Source organism: Eptesicus fuscus, chromosome 1, assembly GCF_027574615.1.
Source record: "Eptesicus fuscus isolate TK198812 chromosome 1, DD_ASM_mEF_20220401, whole genome shotgun sequence".
Lineage (NCBI taxonomy): Eukaryota > Metazoa > Chordata > Mammalia > Chiroptera > Vespertilionidae > Eptesicus > Eptesicus fuscus.
In genome coordinates this window covers 77,718,944-77,735,399 of record NC_072473.1, presented here as the reverse complement: position 1 = coordinate 77,735,399, position 16,456 = coordinate 77,718,944, and the positions used below count along the sequence as shown (strand labels likewise).

General features: G+C 41.3%; 1 protein-coding gene across 1 annotated transcript in view; it reads left to right on the top strand.

The window, feature by feature from the left end:
• The window catches only part of COL4A6 (collagen type IV alpha 6 chain), a 464,282-nt gene that overhangs the window by 349,664 nt on the left and 98,162 nt on the right, over positions 1–16,456 (top strand). Inside the window, exons 4-5 of the mRNA XM_054723173.1 lie at positions 14,574–14,708; positions 16,165–16,209. Coding sequence (XP_054579148.1) covers positions 14,574–14,708; positions 16,165–16,209 — 180 coding nt within the window. The remainder of the gene's footprint in view (positions 1–14,573; positions 14,709–16,164; positions 16,210–16,456) is intronic.

Here is a 16,456-nt window from a genome sequence, read left to right as displayed (position 1 = left end):
TCACTCTCTCTAATAAAAAGAATCAATGGAAAAATAACCTTCAGTTAGGATTAAGAAAAATAAATAAAAAATAGAGAACCACAGGCTCAAAATGGCTTCATTTGGGCTAAAAGCCCATGATACCAAACCTAGATTTTTTTTAAAGTGCCACTGGACAGCAAGGAGGAGGATGGGAAGGATCAAGAGCATTCAGTAAGCTCCAGACCTAGGATTTTTGTTGGAGTTTTATTACATTTTGTGAAAACATTTGACCTAGAATTGACCTGTTACTTTAAAAAGGAAGTAGTGGGAAGAGTACTAGATAGAATAAGAAAATCTGGCTCTGCTGGTCATAAACTGTGTGGCCATGGACAAGTTAATTAATCTCTGGGCCTTAATTACTTGCTCTAGTACATTGTGGATAGGATTATTATGAACATTGAATGGAGTCATAGATATGCAAATACTTTAAAATCTAAAGCACTTCTCCAAGGCAAGCCTGTAGCTCTTATTGATGCCACTCATGGAGCTTTTATTTTCATCTATACCACATTTGTTCCCACTACCATAGCCCATCTTACCTTTTGCACCAAGAGATTAATTTCACCTCATTCCTCACCCTCCAAACCCCCCTTTTCATGTCCTTTTTGGCCTGCATCTATCTGTGTAGACGACTTTGCTTATCCATAGGGATCATTGCATATATTTGATGGGAGAAGCTGTAAATTATCCCAACTTCTTGAATTCAAATTCATGGCTGGCTGGGAGGTATATGGTGGGCTATGCCAGAATACCAGCAGGTCCTACCATTTTAGCCGACTCCTGTGCCTGTGGGCACATGTATTTGGGTTGGAATATGTATCTCTTTATCTGCATGGGTGTGTATATGCATACTCCTCTGGTTCTAAATGAATACAGGGGTGTGGGTTTTCACTAGAACACCACTGAGACTATGTAAGTTCTTCTCCTCCCTGTACTTCTCTCCCCTCCACTTTCAGAGCTCACTCCTTTGGCAAAGGAGTCCTGACAGGCAAGTTCTTTGATTTTATCCTTCTTTTTCTCGTTCTGCTTAAGGAGCAGTAGTTGGTTACTCCCTATTATCTTCCATTCCCAAAACTTGATGGCTTCTCACCAGAGAGTCAGGGATCCAACATTGATCCAGAAGCAATCAGTTCATACTAGCTCAGTATTAGACCAAAGGTTGTTCAGTATATCAATGGTGGGTAATTTATTATGTCAGAGAAAAATCCTACAAGTATTACTTGTCTAATGGAATAGATACACTATAGCAAAAATTGTTGTGAAGTGAATTTCTGTCAATTCCTATTTCACTTTGATTTTTATTATAAAGCCATGGCTATGTTTTGCTAGAAAAAGAAAAAAAAAAAGATTGGCTCCAGGTCATAATTAAACCGTGTATTTTAAAATAAACTGCAGGCCCTGACCAGATAGCTCAGTTGATTGGAGCATCGTCCCAATGTGCCAGGGTTGTAGGTTCAGTCCCCTGTGAGGGTGCATGCAGGAGTCAAGTAATGAATGCATAAATGGGTGGAAAGACTAGTTGATATGTTTCTCTACCTCTCTCTTTCCCTTCCTCTCCCTCTAAAATCAATCAATGATTTTTTTAATTAAGTAGAATAAACCACATATTTAAAAACTACAATAATAGGATAATAATGTAGGGCCAATCATTTTAAAACTATAATGAGATTCCTGTGCTAGACAATGTGCTCCCACCTTCCACAGCTTTAAATTCTGCTCCTCAGTAGATTAGTGGATAAAAAAAATGCTGTGGTACATTTACACAATGGAATGCTATGTATCTGTAAAAAAGAAGGATTTCTTACCCTTTGCAACAGCATGGATGGACCTGGAGAGTATTATGCTAAGCAAAATAAGACAGTAAGAGAGAGACAAATATCACATGATATCACTTATATGTGGAATTTAATGAACACAATAATTTTTTTAATTTAATAAATCTTTATTGTTCAGGTTATTCCAATAGTTTCTCCTTTCCCCCCCCCCCATAGCTCCCCTCCACCCGGCTCCTTCCCCATCCTCTGCCCTTACCTCCCCCACACTGTCCTCATCCATAGGTGTACAATTTTTGTCCAGTCTCTTCCTGCACACCCCCATACCCCTTTACCCCTGAGAATTATCAGTCCACTCCCTTTCTATGACCCTGATTCTATTATATTCACCAGTTTATTCTGTTCCTCAGCTTTTTAATTCACTTGATTTTTGGGTTCACTTGTTGATAGATATGTATTTGTTGTTCATAATTTTTACCTTTACTTTTTTCTTCTTCCTCTTCTTAAAGAACACCTTTTAGCATTTCATATAATACTGGTTTGGTGTTGAACTCCTTTAGCTTTTTCTTATCTGTGAAGCTCTTTATCTGACCTTCAATTCTGAATGATAACTTTGCTAGGTAGAGTAATCTTGGTTGTATGTTCTTGCTATTCATCACTTTGAATATTTCTTGCCACTTTCATCTGGCCTGCATAGTTTCTGTTGAGAAATCAGCTGACAATCGTATGGGTGCTCCCTTGTAGGTAATTAACTGTTTTTCTCTTGCTGCTTTTAATATTCTCTCTTTGTCTTTTGCTCTTGGCATTTTAATTATGATGTGTCTTGTTGTGGTCCTCTTTGGGTTCCTTTTGTTTGGGGTTCTCTGCGCTTCCTGGACTTGTAAGTCTATTTCTTTCACCAGGTGGGGGAAGTTTTCAGTCATTATTTCTTCAAATAGGTTTTCAGTATCTTGTTCTCTCTCTTCTTCTGGCACCCCCATAATTCTGATGTTGGTATGCTTGAAATTGTCCCAGAGGCTTCTTACACTATCTTCAACTTTTTGGATTTTTTTTTCTTTTTGCTTTCCCAGTTGAGTGTTTTTTGCTTCTTTGTATTTCAAATCTTTGACTTGATTCTTGCAGTCCTCTAGTCTGCTGTTAGGTCTCTATATAATATTTTTTATTTCAGTCAGTGTATGTTTAATTTCTAGTTGGTCCTTTTTCATATCCTTGAGGGTCTGGCTAAGTTTATCAGCCTTTTCTAGGAAATTCTTGAAAAACCTTATAACCGTAGTTTTGAATTCTATATCCAGTCGTTTATTTTCCTCCATTTCTTTTGTTTGTGATCTGTTACTTTGTCTCCGCATTTTTGCTGCTTCCTTGAGTTGGTAGGGGAGCTTTGTGTGCCAGGTTTCCTATATGGCCCAGTGGGTCAGCCTCCCCAGTCACCTAAGGTGGACACTCTTGGTGCACCCTTTTGTGGTCTGTGTGTACAGCCTTGTTGTAGTTAAGTCTTGATTGTTTTTGGTATCACTGGGAGGAATTGACCTCCAGGCCAATTGGCTATGTGTATCAGCTGTGTCTATGCCAGGAGAACTTCTGTGATGGAGACAGCGTTATAGGACCAGACTTGCAAAATTGCAAAAGCCTCTGTGCTCAGCTTGGATGGGGTGGAGTCTCAGGGCTGAGAAGACAGTCTTGACTTCCAGTCAGCCCTGCCCTTGTGCATGCACCTCCAGACCTCTGCCTTCCGCGGCTCCCCTGAGTTTATGCCTGTCAGTCCAGATTCCCCCAGGCTCGCCCGGAACTGGGGTTCAGAGCAGTCGGAACTGGGGTTCAGTGCAGTCAGGAGCTTCTGACTCCCTTCCGCTAGGGAGAGCTAGCGACAACCTCAGCAGTCAGTCTTCTCTGCATGCACTTGCACATGCAAGCCTCCAGACCCCTGCCCACCGTGGCTTCCCTGAGTCTCTGAGTCTCCGTGTGCCTTTCTCTCTACCTGACAGTCTAGACTCCCCCCGTATGAGCCTGGGTCCATGGCATTTCGCCCAGAACTGGGGTTCAGTGCAGTCAGAACTGGGGTTCAGTGCAGTCAGGGGCTTCCTTCCCTCTCCCGCCAGAGAACGCCATCCAGGCACTCAGCCGCCCTTCCTCTCTGCGCACGTGTCTCCGTACCTCAGTCCTTTACAGCTCCTCTGATTCTCTGTGAGCTTTTCTCTTTTCTTCTAGTTGTAGAATTTCCACTCAGCCAGCTTTCCTGTGGTTCTGGATGATGTCCATTCTGTCTTTTAGTTGTATTTTTGAAATTGTTGTGCGCAGCATCAGTTTAGGTGTTTACCTATGCCGCCATCTTGGTTTCTCTCCTCTGAACACAATAAATTGATGAACAAAATAGGTCCAGAGACATGGAGGCATGGAACAGACTGACATATCTCAGAGGGAAGGGGGATATGGAAAGATATTAACCAAAGAACTCATATACATATATGCATAACCAATGGACACAGACAATAGTTTGGTGAAGGCCTAGGTTGTGGCAGGGGCTAGAAGGAGGGAGGTAAAAAGGGGGGAAGTTGGAGGATATCTGTAATACTGTCAATAATAAAATTAAATTTTAAAAATTCTGCTCCTCTTTACATTCAATTTTTTTTCTATTGAAACCTCCCCCTCATTTAAGGGCTTACTGCCTTATGAGCCTAAAACATGAGGTTTGTGGAGAGTATTTTGAAAATTGGGGGTTTGTTTAGTATAATTTTTTCTCTAAAAGCAAATATTTGTAAATGGAATGATGCCTCAGCCTCTTTTTCACATACATTGTCTCAATTGATGCTCAAAGCAATCCAGAACATAAGGCGACAAGTAATATTCCCCTTTTGCTGATGAAAAAACGAAGACCTGGAGATTAACTGACTTTCTCAAGATCATACAGTTAGAAAGTGAGAGCAAGAAATGCGACCTAAACCTTATGATTCTTCATTAAACAGGAGAATTTTGAGAGGCAAAGGCAATATCAATTCAAGTTTACTAAAAAAGGCCTGTGCCATCAAATCACATGCTTATTGCTCTTTTAAATTCTAAGAAGGGAAACAAAATTATGGCAAATTAAATATTGCAAATTTTTCAACTCATATATTAGTTTTAGGTTAAATTCATTTCAAGTAGAGCTATATTTATTTTCTCATTCTAAAAACTCAGTACACACTTTGTAGTACATTGGCATTCTGTTTAGACTGTATGCACATTTGAAGGAATATGGGGGCTCATTGAACCATTTGTAATGATTACAGAGGTGTTTGGTTGTTCTATTTTATTTTTTGGCCAACTATTAGTCATGTTTACATTTTGATTTGACTTTTGTTTCTTTTAATTCCAAATTATAATGTTATCACAAAAGTCATATTTGTTCTGGTTTCTGATGTGCTTTTATGAATATGTTATAGAGCAAACGAAGACCTAAAAATTCTTTATCATCTGCTGTGGTTCTATCTAGCAGATATCGCTGCTTCATCCTATTTTTAACAATTATTGGCATTCCCAGGGGTATGGGAAATTATAACATGTTTAAAGACAAAATTCTCCAATTTCTGCTCAGCACAATGAGCATCAAATTAGTACACTGTGCCTGTATACCCTTTTCTGCACCTAACTTAATATGCTAGCATTGGGGAACTCATTACACACCAGAATTTGTCTACAAAGGCCTAGTAAACTATCCATTGCCCACAGGCCAATTAAGGAGGCTACTTTGATTGTGGAACAAAAAGAAATTTATCATCATTTTAAGTTCTAGGTAGTGCCATTCTTGAAGTGCCTTTTATTACTTAATTTATTAATTCCATTAATTGAATTTCTGTTAATAGTACCTGATCCAATGAAAAGATTGGGAAAATGGAGATAAATTGTTCTGTTATCAATGAAAATAACATTTTATGCCAAGAATACCTCTTACTGTCCCTCATCAACTGGGTTTGTTTTTCTATATTCTGAACATTATTCAACCCAGAGACAATGTAGCTTGGTGGAAGAAACAAAGGCTTTGGTATCACCAAAATTAGCTTCACCAATTGCTTACTGTGTGACCCCAAGGAAGTTCTTTACCCTCTCTGTATTTGTTTCATTATTTTTAAAATGAGACTAATAACCACCTTTTGGGGGCTGTTAGAAGATTAAAGGAGATGGATTAAAATATATAGCACTTAGTAAGTGCTTAGTTTAAAAAAAAGGTCACTATTATGTTTTAGAGAAAAATGTGAATAAACAGATAGAAGGGAGGGATGTAGAGTGCTGCCTAGCAAGAGTTAAATTTATCATTCTGGAAGGTGTCTTTCCAAAAATTTCAACATGTTGACAGTAGCCAGTGGAATGTGTGTGTGTGTATGTGTGTGTGTGTGTGTGTGTGTGTGTGTGTGTTTGCAAACAAAACATGAAGATGCATGTCTTCATGCCTGGGCTGGCTGCTTCAAACACTGATTATAGCTTAAGAACCAGACTTGTATGAATGCATATAAGTATAACCAATGGACATAAACAGTAGGGGGGTGAAGCATGTGCTGGTGTGGGGGGAGTGGCCAGGGAGAGATCAAGGGGGAAAAAGGTGACCTATGTAATACTTTAAACAATAAAGAATTTAAATGAAAAAAAAACACAGAAAATAAATGTTTTCATTTGGATGCTGAGAGCAAGTTTTTATACAGCTTCTTAGCTATGGTAGACACTGAAAATTTAGGGGGTTCACTTTTTGATAAACACTGATCACTTTTTTTATTGATAGATAGGAAAAGTCAAATTGCAGATGATGCTAACAGTATCAAGCTGAACCGGTCTTCCTGGGTCACAAAATGGGTCTATATATCTGTATGATATGAGTCTTTATCTGACATACTCTAGACATATTCTTCACTTACTAGTGTTCATTCTTCCTTATTTACTTCTGCAGACAATTATAGCTCATTAGTGCTGTTACTAGGGGAGTGGATTGTAGGGTTCTATTAATGGTTGTCTCCATTTGTTCCAACAGATAGAGCACAGAGTTGATTGGGAGGCCCTGACTCCAACTCTGCCACTGACCAACTGTGTGACATTTCCAAGCCCTATGACTAAACCACTTTTCAGTTTGATGCCCACAAGTGTATTGTGATGCTCTAAAGGAAGTCAAAAGGAAAAGTGTTTTGAAGTTTCTTAAGTACTCTGCCCTTAGGGGTGTTATCGTTAATTTCTTTCTTACAATGTATTTCATGGCTAGGAGAGAGACCACAATTACTTAGGCCAGAATTTATTAAGTTTTTGTATCCCCTCCACCCTGGGCTCATAGCTCAGATTGGAATTCTAGTTGGAAAGTAGGAACCAATTATAGAATTTAAGTCACCTAGTTCCTAGGCTGGAGGTCAGGGATCTCTGCTCCCCTTTCCCCAAAGACCACAAGGGAATTGTCAGGATAGCAACAAAGTCTTTTAATCTCATTTTTCCCTAGCTCAGGATGGGGAAACTTTTTCCTGCCAAGGGCCATTTGGATATTTATAACATCATTCATGAGCCATACAAAATTATCAACTTAAAAATTAGCTTGCTATATTTGGTCAAACATTAATTAATTCACCCCTAATACTTTGGCAGGACCAAACCAAATGATTTTGTGAGCCTTATATGGCTTGTGGGCAGGACATTGCCCACCATTGCCTAGCTAATGAGACTTGGAAGTAAGATGCCCAAGTGTACATTTAATTCTGTATTTTTATTCATTATACAGTTATGCTTTACCCCCCACAATTATCTTTTGACTGTCTACTGCACAGCAGACACTGCAGCTCCAGAGATACCATGGCAAACAAGTCAACTGAACTCCCTGCCCTTTCAGAACTTCCAGTCTAGTGGGAGAAATGGGTACTGAACCTAAATGGTCCCTAGGCATCCTAGCCCCCATCTCTTCAAAGATGAACCCTTCATTTTCCACATGAAACTCTTCTCCTAGGCTTCCTTATGTCAGTCAAGAAATCCATTCAGTTTCCCAATCAAGAAACCTAGAAGTCATCTTTCACACCTCCCTCTATTTTACCTATCAATTCCAATATAGCACTAAGTATTGTCATTTTTAGCCTCTGAGATATCTCTCAAATCTATCTTCTACCTATCTCCACTGCCATGAACCTAAAGCAGGTCACCATTATTTCTCTTCTGGAGATCACAGCCTCTTCACTGGGTTCTCTGTGTCTGGTATTCCATTCTCTTCCTGTTGTGATATATATAGAGTTAATACTACATGAACTTGGGTAAGTCTCTTTCCCTTTTTAGGCTTCAGCTTCTGCATCCTAAACTGGGTGATTTCCTGTCATGTGCATCTCTCTTTCCTGTGGTTCTATGATCAGAATGTTCTTTATTGCACTCGTGTACAGCTATCTAGACTTCCAAAGAAGGTATTGCTATACCTGGGCCACTGGATTCTCAGTGTGTATATTCACGCTTTCATTTTTCCATTCACTCAGAAAACATCTACTGCGTACTCATTGTGTACTAAGCATTGTATGTAGTGCAGGTGATTCAGTGGGGAATAAGACATGGGTCTTATCCTCAAGAAGCTCAATCTGTTCAGGGGTATGGATACAAACAGGCAACCCAGCACATATTGCTGGTGGGAGTAATTATGGAAAACTCCCTGGAGTAGCTGGTATTTTGATTGGAGCCTGAATTATAAATAGGAGCTATCCAAGAGAGCAGAGGCATGTACAAAAGCTTGGGTCAGGATGCCAGGAGAGATTAAAGTAAGACTAGAAGATGGTAGACCAATTGGGAGGCTATGGGAAGCCCCTAGAGTAGAGGTGAGGAAGACCATGAACTAAGGCCATAGGGACAGAGAGAAATGGACAGATTTTAGTTACATTTTGGAGGTGGAATTGTTAGTTCTTGCTGGTAGATTGGATGTGGAAGATGAGAAAAAGATGAGGTCATGGAGGACACTTGGGTTCCTGGCTTGATCAACTTTGTGGGTTTCTAGCTTAATCAACTTTATGGATATACTGACATTTACCGAGTTTATTCCATGAACTCAAAAGGAAGGAGCTGGTTTGGGGGAGGGGGAAGGGGAAGAAGAGTTCAGCTTTGGTCATTTTGGTTTTGACTTGGAATATCCAGTAGGAGAGGTCTGATAAGCAATTGTCTATAAGACCAGGCATGCTGAGAAGAGAAATCTGGTTTAGAGGTTCAGATTTGGGAGTCATTAACATGTAGATGAGGTCCTGTTAGGAGAATGAGCAGATGCTGAAGATCCAAGTGCCTATCGAGCAAAAACACCAGGACTAAGAAGGAAAATGCTCCCACAGATACTTCTCATTCCTAGACACACATCTCTGTCCCAAAGAGGGTTTCTCAATAATGTCTGTGCATGTTCTGCTTAAGAGAAGTCTTAAGTACCCAATCATAATTTCTCCATTTTATCATAAATGATATCTAAAGAGGAAATGGAACAGATACTTTATGCCATCTACCAGGTGTTTTAAATTCATTAACTCAAATGTTCACAATAACCCTACACCAGAGCTATTATTGCTCAGAGCTCTAGAAACTTGGAGTAGTTAAGTCACTTGCCTAATGATACCAGAACTGGTGAGCAGGAATTCTTCCCAGGGTCATGTCTTATGGAATCAAAGAATGAAGCTGCTGCCCTGGCCAGTGTGGCTGAGTGGATAGAGCATTGGCCTGTGGACTGAAGGATCTTGGGTTCGATTCTGGTCAAGGGTACATACCTGGTTGTGGGCTCAATCCCCAGTGGGGGGGGGGGCATTCAGGAGGCAACCGATCAATGATTCTCTCTCATCATTGATGTTTCTATCTTTCTCACTCTCTCCATTCCTCTCTGAAACCAATAAAAACATGTTTTAAAAACTGAAGCCGTGGACCAGAGGAGTTCAAACAAGGCAGGAATTTATTGCAAGCAAACACAGGCTTCCCGCTCAGGAGGGGAGGGGATCTACATGGATTGCCATAGAAGTATTCTGTTCTTCCCCTTATGCCTGCTAAAGGCCTGCTTTTTGTCTGTTTGTGCCACTCTCTGATTGGTTCCTGGCCTTTTTTTGCAACATTTCATTTTGTACTTGCAAGAAAAACATCCTTGTCTCAAAACACCCTGTTTTTCTGCAAAACATTTTGTGGTTTCAGCTAGCTCCATGATTCCTCCTTCTTCAACCCCTTACCCTGTCTACCTAATTCTGCTTTAACTCCTTACACTAAGGTCACATAGTTTTGAAATGGCGGTAAGCAGATTTGACTCCAGGTCTGTCTGACTCCAGAGCCTACTCCATGATACCACCTAACAGCACTGCACCACCTCCTGTAATATAACTGGATCCATAGGAAAGCCTGTGCCCACCCCTTGTCTCTGTTATGCTTCATAAATATCATTTGCATCCCCTAGTTTAATGCTTTACTCTCCATTAAAATGCAAATCCCCCTGAGAAGTAAAGCTCTAAGTTGTTGTCAGTCATTTATGCCTCAGTGGGAATGAGTTTCAAATTCTTCCTTAGGAACAAATTTTAATTTTATAAGAGGACACTGGAAAATTGGGGGAGAGATAAAAAGGCAGGAAAGGCCCTCATAATGAAAAGTCAGCCCCCTATCAGTTTCACAGTCCTACCTAATTTGAGGCATGTATTTTTCAGATTCTTAGATGCTTTTTCTGCATATGTGTAGTACTTTATATGCAGACCTATTTCTGGATCTGTTACTACAGTTATCTTGGGCTGGGACTGGGGCTATGGGTGTGTGTGGTCTGATCTAATACCTTAATTATATATATACTGACCCCAACCCACTGTAGTCATCAGAAGGCAGCCAGCCTGGCTGAAGTTGTTAACCTGCAGTTTCTGGCCTTAAGCACAAGTTCCAGCTCATTCTCTGGAGAATTAGACCTGATGTGTATATGAAAAATCCTGAGCAGATGGAGTCAGAAGAGCTTGTTGGAAAGACTTGGAGGTGTCCCTTCTGCCCCTCTTTGGGTCTATTTGCCAAAATAAATGACATGTATCAGGGTAGGGCATTGGTCCAAGCCCATTGAAATTCTGCTAGCAGCCTAAACAGTGATTGTGTTTCAGATTGTTTCTGTGAAATGATCAGTGTTAGGAAGAGAGAAATGATGTGTGAGCATCTGGCTGTTGCAGCCTACTGATGGAGAAAGTCCCAGGGGCGGGCCTGGGGTTAGGGAGCCAGACTCAAGGACCCCCTAGGACATCTGCCACTGGCAAACAGGGAAAGAGCCACAAACTGGCAGGGGCAATGTGGTTAGAGACCCACACTGTTCCTCAGTAGCTATGTGACCTAATCAAGTCATTTCTCTTGGCTTCTTTTTTTCAAAATGTATAAAATAGAAGATGGATGGAATGGTCTTTAAGGGCCCTTCCTGCTTGAACATTCTGTGACTTCTGTGACACAGGTTTGATTTATTTTTCTCTGTAGTGAGGCCCACCCACCTCATTATCTGTAGCCACTATGTTTTCACACTGACCTCTGCTGGCCAATATGAAAAGTGACACTGATTGCTTTTTGGAGGAAAATCCCCCCCAATTTAGTACAGTATTAAGCTTCAGCAGTACACTGGGCACTAAAACAGAAACCCTATGCATTAGAGATATGAAAAAAGATCATATATCTATAAGCACAAACTCTGCATATCTAGAAATGGTTGACAAAGCAACACACAAAAGAAATGTCTCTTATTTTTTTCTTTGTCATCTTCAATTGTTTGTGGTGTTCTGTACCACTGAATGAAAGGACCTCAGTAGGTGGGAAGGCCCCTTGTCTCATATCTTATGACTGTAGGCTCTAGAAGGGCCTGAAACCACTCTAAGAAGGCAGGTCTGAGCAGTGCCCCAGAGGCCTCAAGACATACCACAAGCCCTGCTTCTGGCCCTTTGGTCAGTCTGAGAGGTTTCTAGCTGGGGACAGCCCAGAAGTACACCTTCCTTTGAGGAGTGCCATTTCAAATACCTTTTTGGAAAAAGAATTAGTATTCAAAGTACCCATGAGTTCTTTAAGAGACTCACTTTGAGTTCTCTGCCTGGAAATGAGGAGTCAGCTGTACAACTGTGGCAAATTCAGCATGCACACCCAGCAAAGGGAAAGGAAATGGGCCATGGAACCCTGCCTTTTCTGGATGGAATCAGATTTCCTGTTAAGTCCAGCATTGGAATTGCCTCACTCCTAAGTCTCATTGCTTACTCTTGCTGATCATGCACTCACAAAAGGCAAGAGATCAGAGCTGGAGTGTGCCAGCCCCTGTGCCCATGCCAGGAACTGCTCAAGCTGTAGTGATGTGAGCAAGATAGGGATTGGGTGACACCACAATCTTCTCTCTTAGTAGCTGTTCAATGGTTTATCATGTGCTCCATCTCCTTTCTTTGATGCAGGAAAGCTTTGAGCAGGGTCAAACATTCTGTGCCCCGACTGCAACCTCTCTGCTAGTAATAACATGGTTTTGAGAAGCTTGTCCTGAACCCCCCCAATCCTCCCACCAAATAGTCCCCTCCTCCCCCAACAGCTGCTTCTTATCTGTTTCCCTTGTTCCAGCCTCAGTCAGGCTGCCCTGGCTTCCTGCTGACACACACATGTTCTCCTGAATGCTCCTTGATGAGTTTCAGCCCTGAAACACAAAGCCTTCCTCCCATCCTTCCCTGACCCCAATCTTCTAAGGGTTTCCTACTTCCCACCACATCAATTTGTCAACTTTCCTGCCTTTCCACCCACTCCAGTTGGGGCCCACTCAGCCTGTCCAGTGTGGCCTATGACTCCCTCCCAACACACACCCCCACCTGAGTCATGGACAGAATATAATCATTACCAACTGCATGTCCAACACTTTCCTTGTGTTCTTATACCATTTATGCTAGGTTCTGGACATGTACTGTTTGTTATGGTTTTGATGAGTACATTAGTCTTGAAAGCTTAGGCCTACATTTTAGACTTCGTTAATTCTCAACAGCATCCCTGCACTACTTTTTTAAAGTATTGTTTTTTTTCTTTTTAGTTTTATACACACACACACACACACACACACACACACACACACACACACACTGAGCGGCCCAGATTATTATGATCTCTGAACGAATAATAATCTGGCTACTCAGTATAGATACTCAGTATCTGGCCCAGTGTATGAATTCGTGCATGGGTGGGGTCCGGCCAGTCTGGCCAGGGGGAGGGGACATGGGTGGTTGGCCGGCCTACCTGCTGATCGAACTCCTGGTCGAGGGGACAATTTGCATATTAGCCTTTTATTATATAGGATATACACTGAGTGGCCAGATTATTATGCATTCAGAGATCATAATAATCTGGCCACTCAGTGTATATTCACAAAAGTAATAAATAACAGAATCATTGTAAATAAAATTTCAACAACAGAGAGTAAGAGCATAAAAAGTGAAAGCTCAATTCCCACCCTATCATTCCCAGAAATGAGCTCATTAAAAAGTCTGAACCCTAGCATCATTTGTAGGCTGTGTGTATCTTGGGTGTGGGGGAATTGCATCTCCTTGGGAAGAGCATCTTTTACTTTTTTACAAGAATCCTAGGTCTTCATGGACCTAATTGACACTGAAAATTGTACTCTAAAAGCCCTATACAGCTGGTGTTCACTTGTATCTCCAGTACATGATTCTAACCACCACATAAACGGTCTGTCCTTTTTTCGGGCTTTTAAAAAGTAAAACTTGAAGGTGAATATTAAAGGGCATGTTTAATGGGTTTTTCTCAGAGCTTTTCACAGATATGTAGGAAATTGCAGGCAATCAGTAAAGGTGCAGAGAGGTGGTGATGGAAAACATTTATGAAAATAGGCTTTCTAATTAATATGGTGTTGTGTTCTCTGAAAGGTAATGAACATTACTAATGGTTTTCATTTTTCTGCCAAGAAAATTCAGTCCCTGCTGGTGTTTGTTCTAAATGATAGACTAGTCCACTGTGTGGCACCCACTGGAGTTAATTCTCTGTCTCAGTCAGCTTTAAAATGTCAGCCTGAACTCTCAGACTTCATTGCTACAGATACTTTATAACCAGGGCATTCAAAATCTTCAGGCTGCTTCCTCTTGCTATCATAATTGGTACTTGATGTATATTCTCAGGCTCCTTGGATATTACACCTTCTATAATGTGCAGTTGGCAGGAGTAAAGGGAAGGAAGAGAGATAGGGAGGAAGCAAATAAACTGTGTGTGTGTGTGTGTGTGTGTGTGTGTGTGTGTGTGTGTGTGTGTGTTCCCTGTGAGCATCTGTTTCCAGTTGTAATTATGGGGTCCTAAAGTCTGCCAACAAAGATGAGCTCTGACATATTGGTCAGCCCATGGGTTTCTGGGTTCCCCCTCTCTGACCCTGGAGACAGTGTTCTTTAAAGCACAGCTGTTTATGGACTTCACAGAAAGCATGTGGTTGGCCATTTGGATGTGAGTTATAAAATGTCATGATACTCTCCAGCATTCTGTTCTTTTGATATTTTGACAATCTGATGGATGACCTGGCATTAACCAAGAAGCAGACATTATTATCCAGCTTGAATAACTAATCTTTAAGAAGTACAAAGTTGAAGGATATTGGTGCACATGAATCTTATTAAATGTGCTTATAAAATATGTTCTATCCAAATAATTTTAGCAGCCCCTAAAATAGCCTTTTCTGATCTGTGTCTGGAACTTTGGCATACTTCACAGGTCTCTAAGCCAAAATTATTTAATGAAGTGATGACAGTGTTTTTTGTGCATGGGAAAATGAGAAGTGTTGATGTTAAGTCCTTTGGTAACTAATTATACTTCTTCTGTCCATCTTAGGGGCAACCAGGACCCATTGGAATTCAGGGTCAAACAGGACCTCAAGGATTTGCTGGCCCTAGTGGTTTATCAGGGTTCAAAGGAGAAAGGGGCTCCCCAGGCCCTCTGGGAGCATATGGACCAAAAGGAGATAAGGTAAGAGCACCAAAGCTTGATTTTTCTTTGACTTATGGGTCACAAGTATGAAGGTGAAAGGTTCCAAATCTCAGTTCTGTTGTGGAAATAACATTAATCCTGAACACTATGTTGCTGGGATACATGTTTTAATAAGAGACAGGTTGAGTGGTGTGCTACTAATGGATCAGCCCATTTCTGGAGAGACTGTCATGAGAAGCAAACAATAAAGTACATGTATTAACTACTTGCTAGATAAGTGGGCTCACTGTGGTGTGAAGTCATGTTGCTTTGAACTGGGTATGAGTCAAAACTCCAACCATCTGGGCAGTAGAGGTCAGGAATTCAAGGCAAGGCCATTTGGAAGCAAGGGCTCAGAATGCTTAGAAGCAATCTAGGCCACAAATATAGGAAAATATATGCAAGTAAGGAGATTGGTCGTGTCATGGTGGCTGACTGACTGAGATTAGTGTTCAGTTTATGTACCCTGTTGATTTTGTCACCTCCTCTTCACCCCACTGGTGAGGGAGGGACTCCCACCCTAGGGTTCTGGGTATGGCCAAAAATATGACACCTAACATTGAACAGAAGGGATGTACAACAGGTTTATTAGTTGCATACACTGAGTGGCCAGACTATTATGATCTCTGAATGCATAATAATCTAGCCACTCAGAATATACATATTAGAGGCCTGGTGCATGAATTCGTGCATGGATGGGGTCCAGCCAGCCTGGCCAGGGGGGAGGGGACATGGGCGGTTGGCCAGCCTGCCTGCTGATCCAACTCCTGGTTGAGGGGACAATTTACATATTAACCTTTTACTATATAGGATATACACTGAGTGGCCAGATTATAATGCATTCAGAGATCAAAATAATCTGGCCACTCAGTGTATATTCCCAGCTCAGGGGAGAAGTACACCACAGGGCCACACAAGGGTTGCCCTTGGGGTAAAAATAAACCAGAAGTGGCTATGGGGGGCAGATGTTGTAGTGTAAAGGAGGTGAGATATCCCTTGGTTCCTGAGGGAGAATGTGATTGGCTTGTTTGACTAATTCAATGGGCCATCAGGGAACTAAACCCACTGCTCAGAGATAAGCAGGAACTGCATCTGATCTGTTTGATTAGGATGGTCATTTGCCCAGGAGACCCTATCTACAGGAGTGGAGTGGAGAGGGGGACTTATGGTTAGAACATTTGAGGCCATCGTGGTTTGCCCAGATGTCAGGGCAGCATATACTTTTAGGTCTTACACCACATTGCCTAAGACAAGAACTGATCTCATAATACACATGAGTCTGAGACTTCTAGTAGAGGCAAGTAATCACTTCAAACTGAAGTAGGAAGCAATGTGGAAGAAGAGGTATAAAATGCTTCTTAACAACTTAGGTCATGAATTACATGAAAAATTCACTAAATCAAATGGAGGTCAATTGGATTGTCTTTAACTTTCCTCTCCCTACTCCTATTTTTAGGGTCCCATGGGAGTTCCTGGTTTTCTTGGCATTGATGGGATTCCGGTGAGTGTGTCCACAAAGGCATTTTAAAATATCACCTCTAGGTTCTGCCTCATAACTTAAGCACCTTTGGCCTTAGCAACATCCTATCTTATGCAAACATGCTCACGGTCAAGTGTTGAGATGTGTGTTAAGGTCTGAAGGGCAGTGGTTGCACAGTTTCCCTGGGATTCAATTATAGGCAGCACCAAATGAAACAGTTAGGGGTGCAGAGACATGTGAAAATATAAGAAGCCACCAATATCTTAGC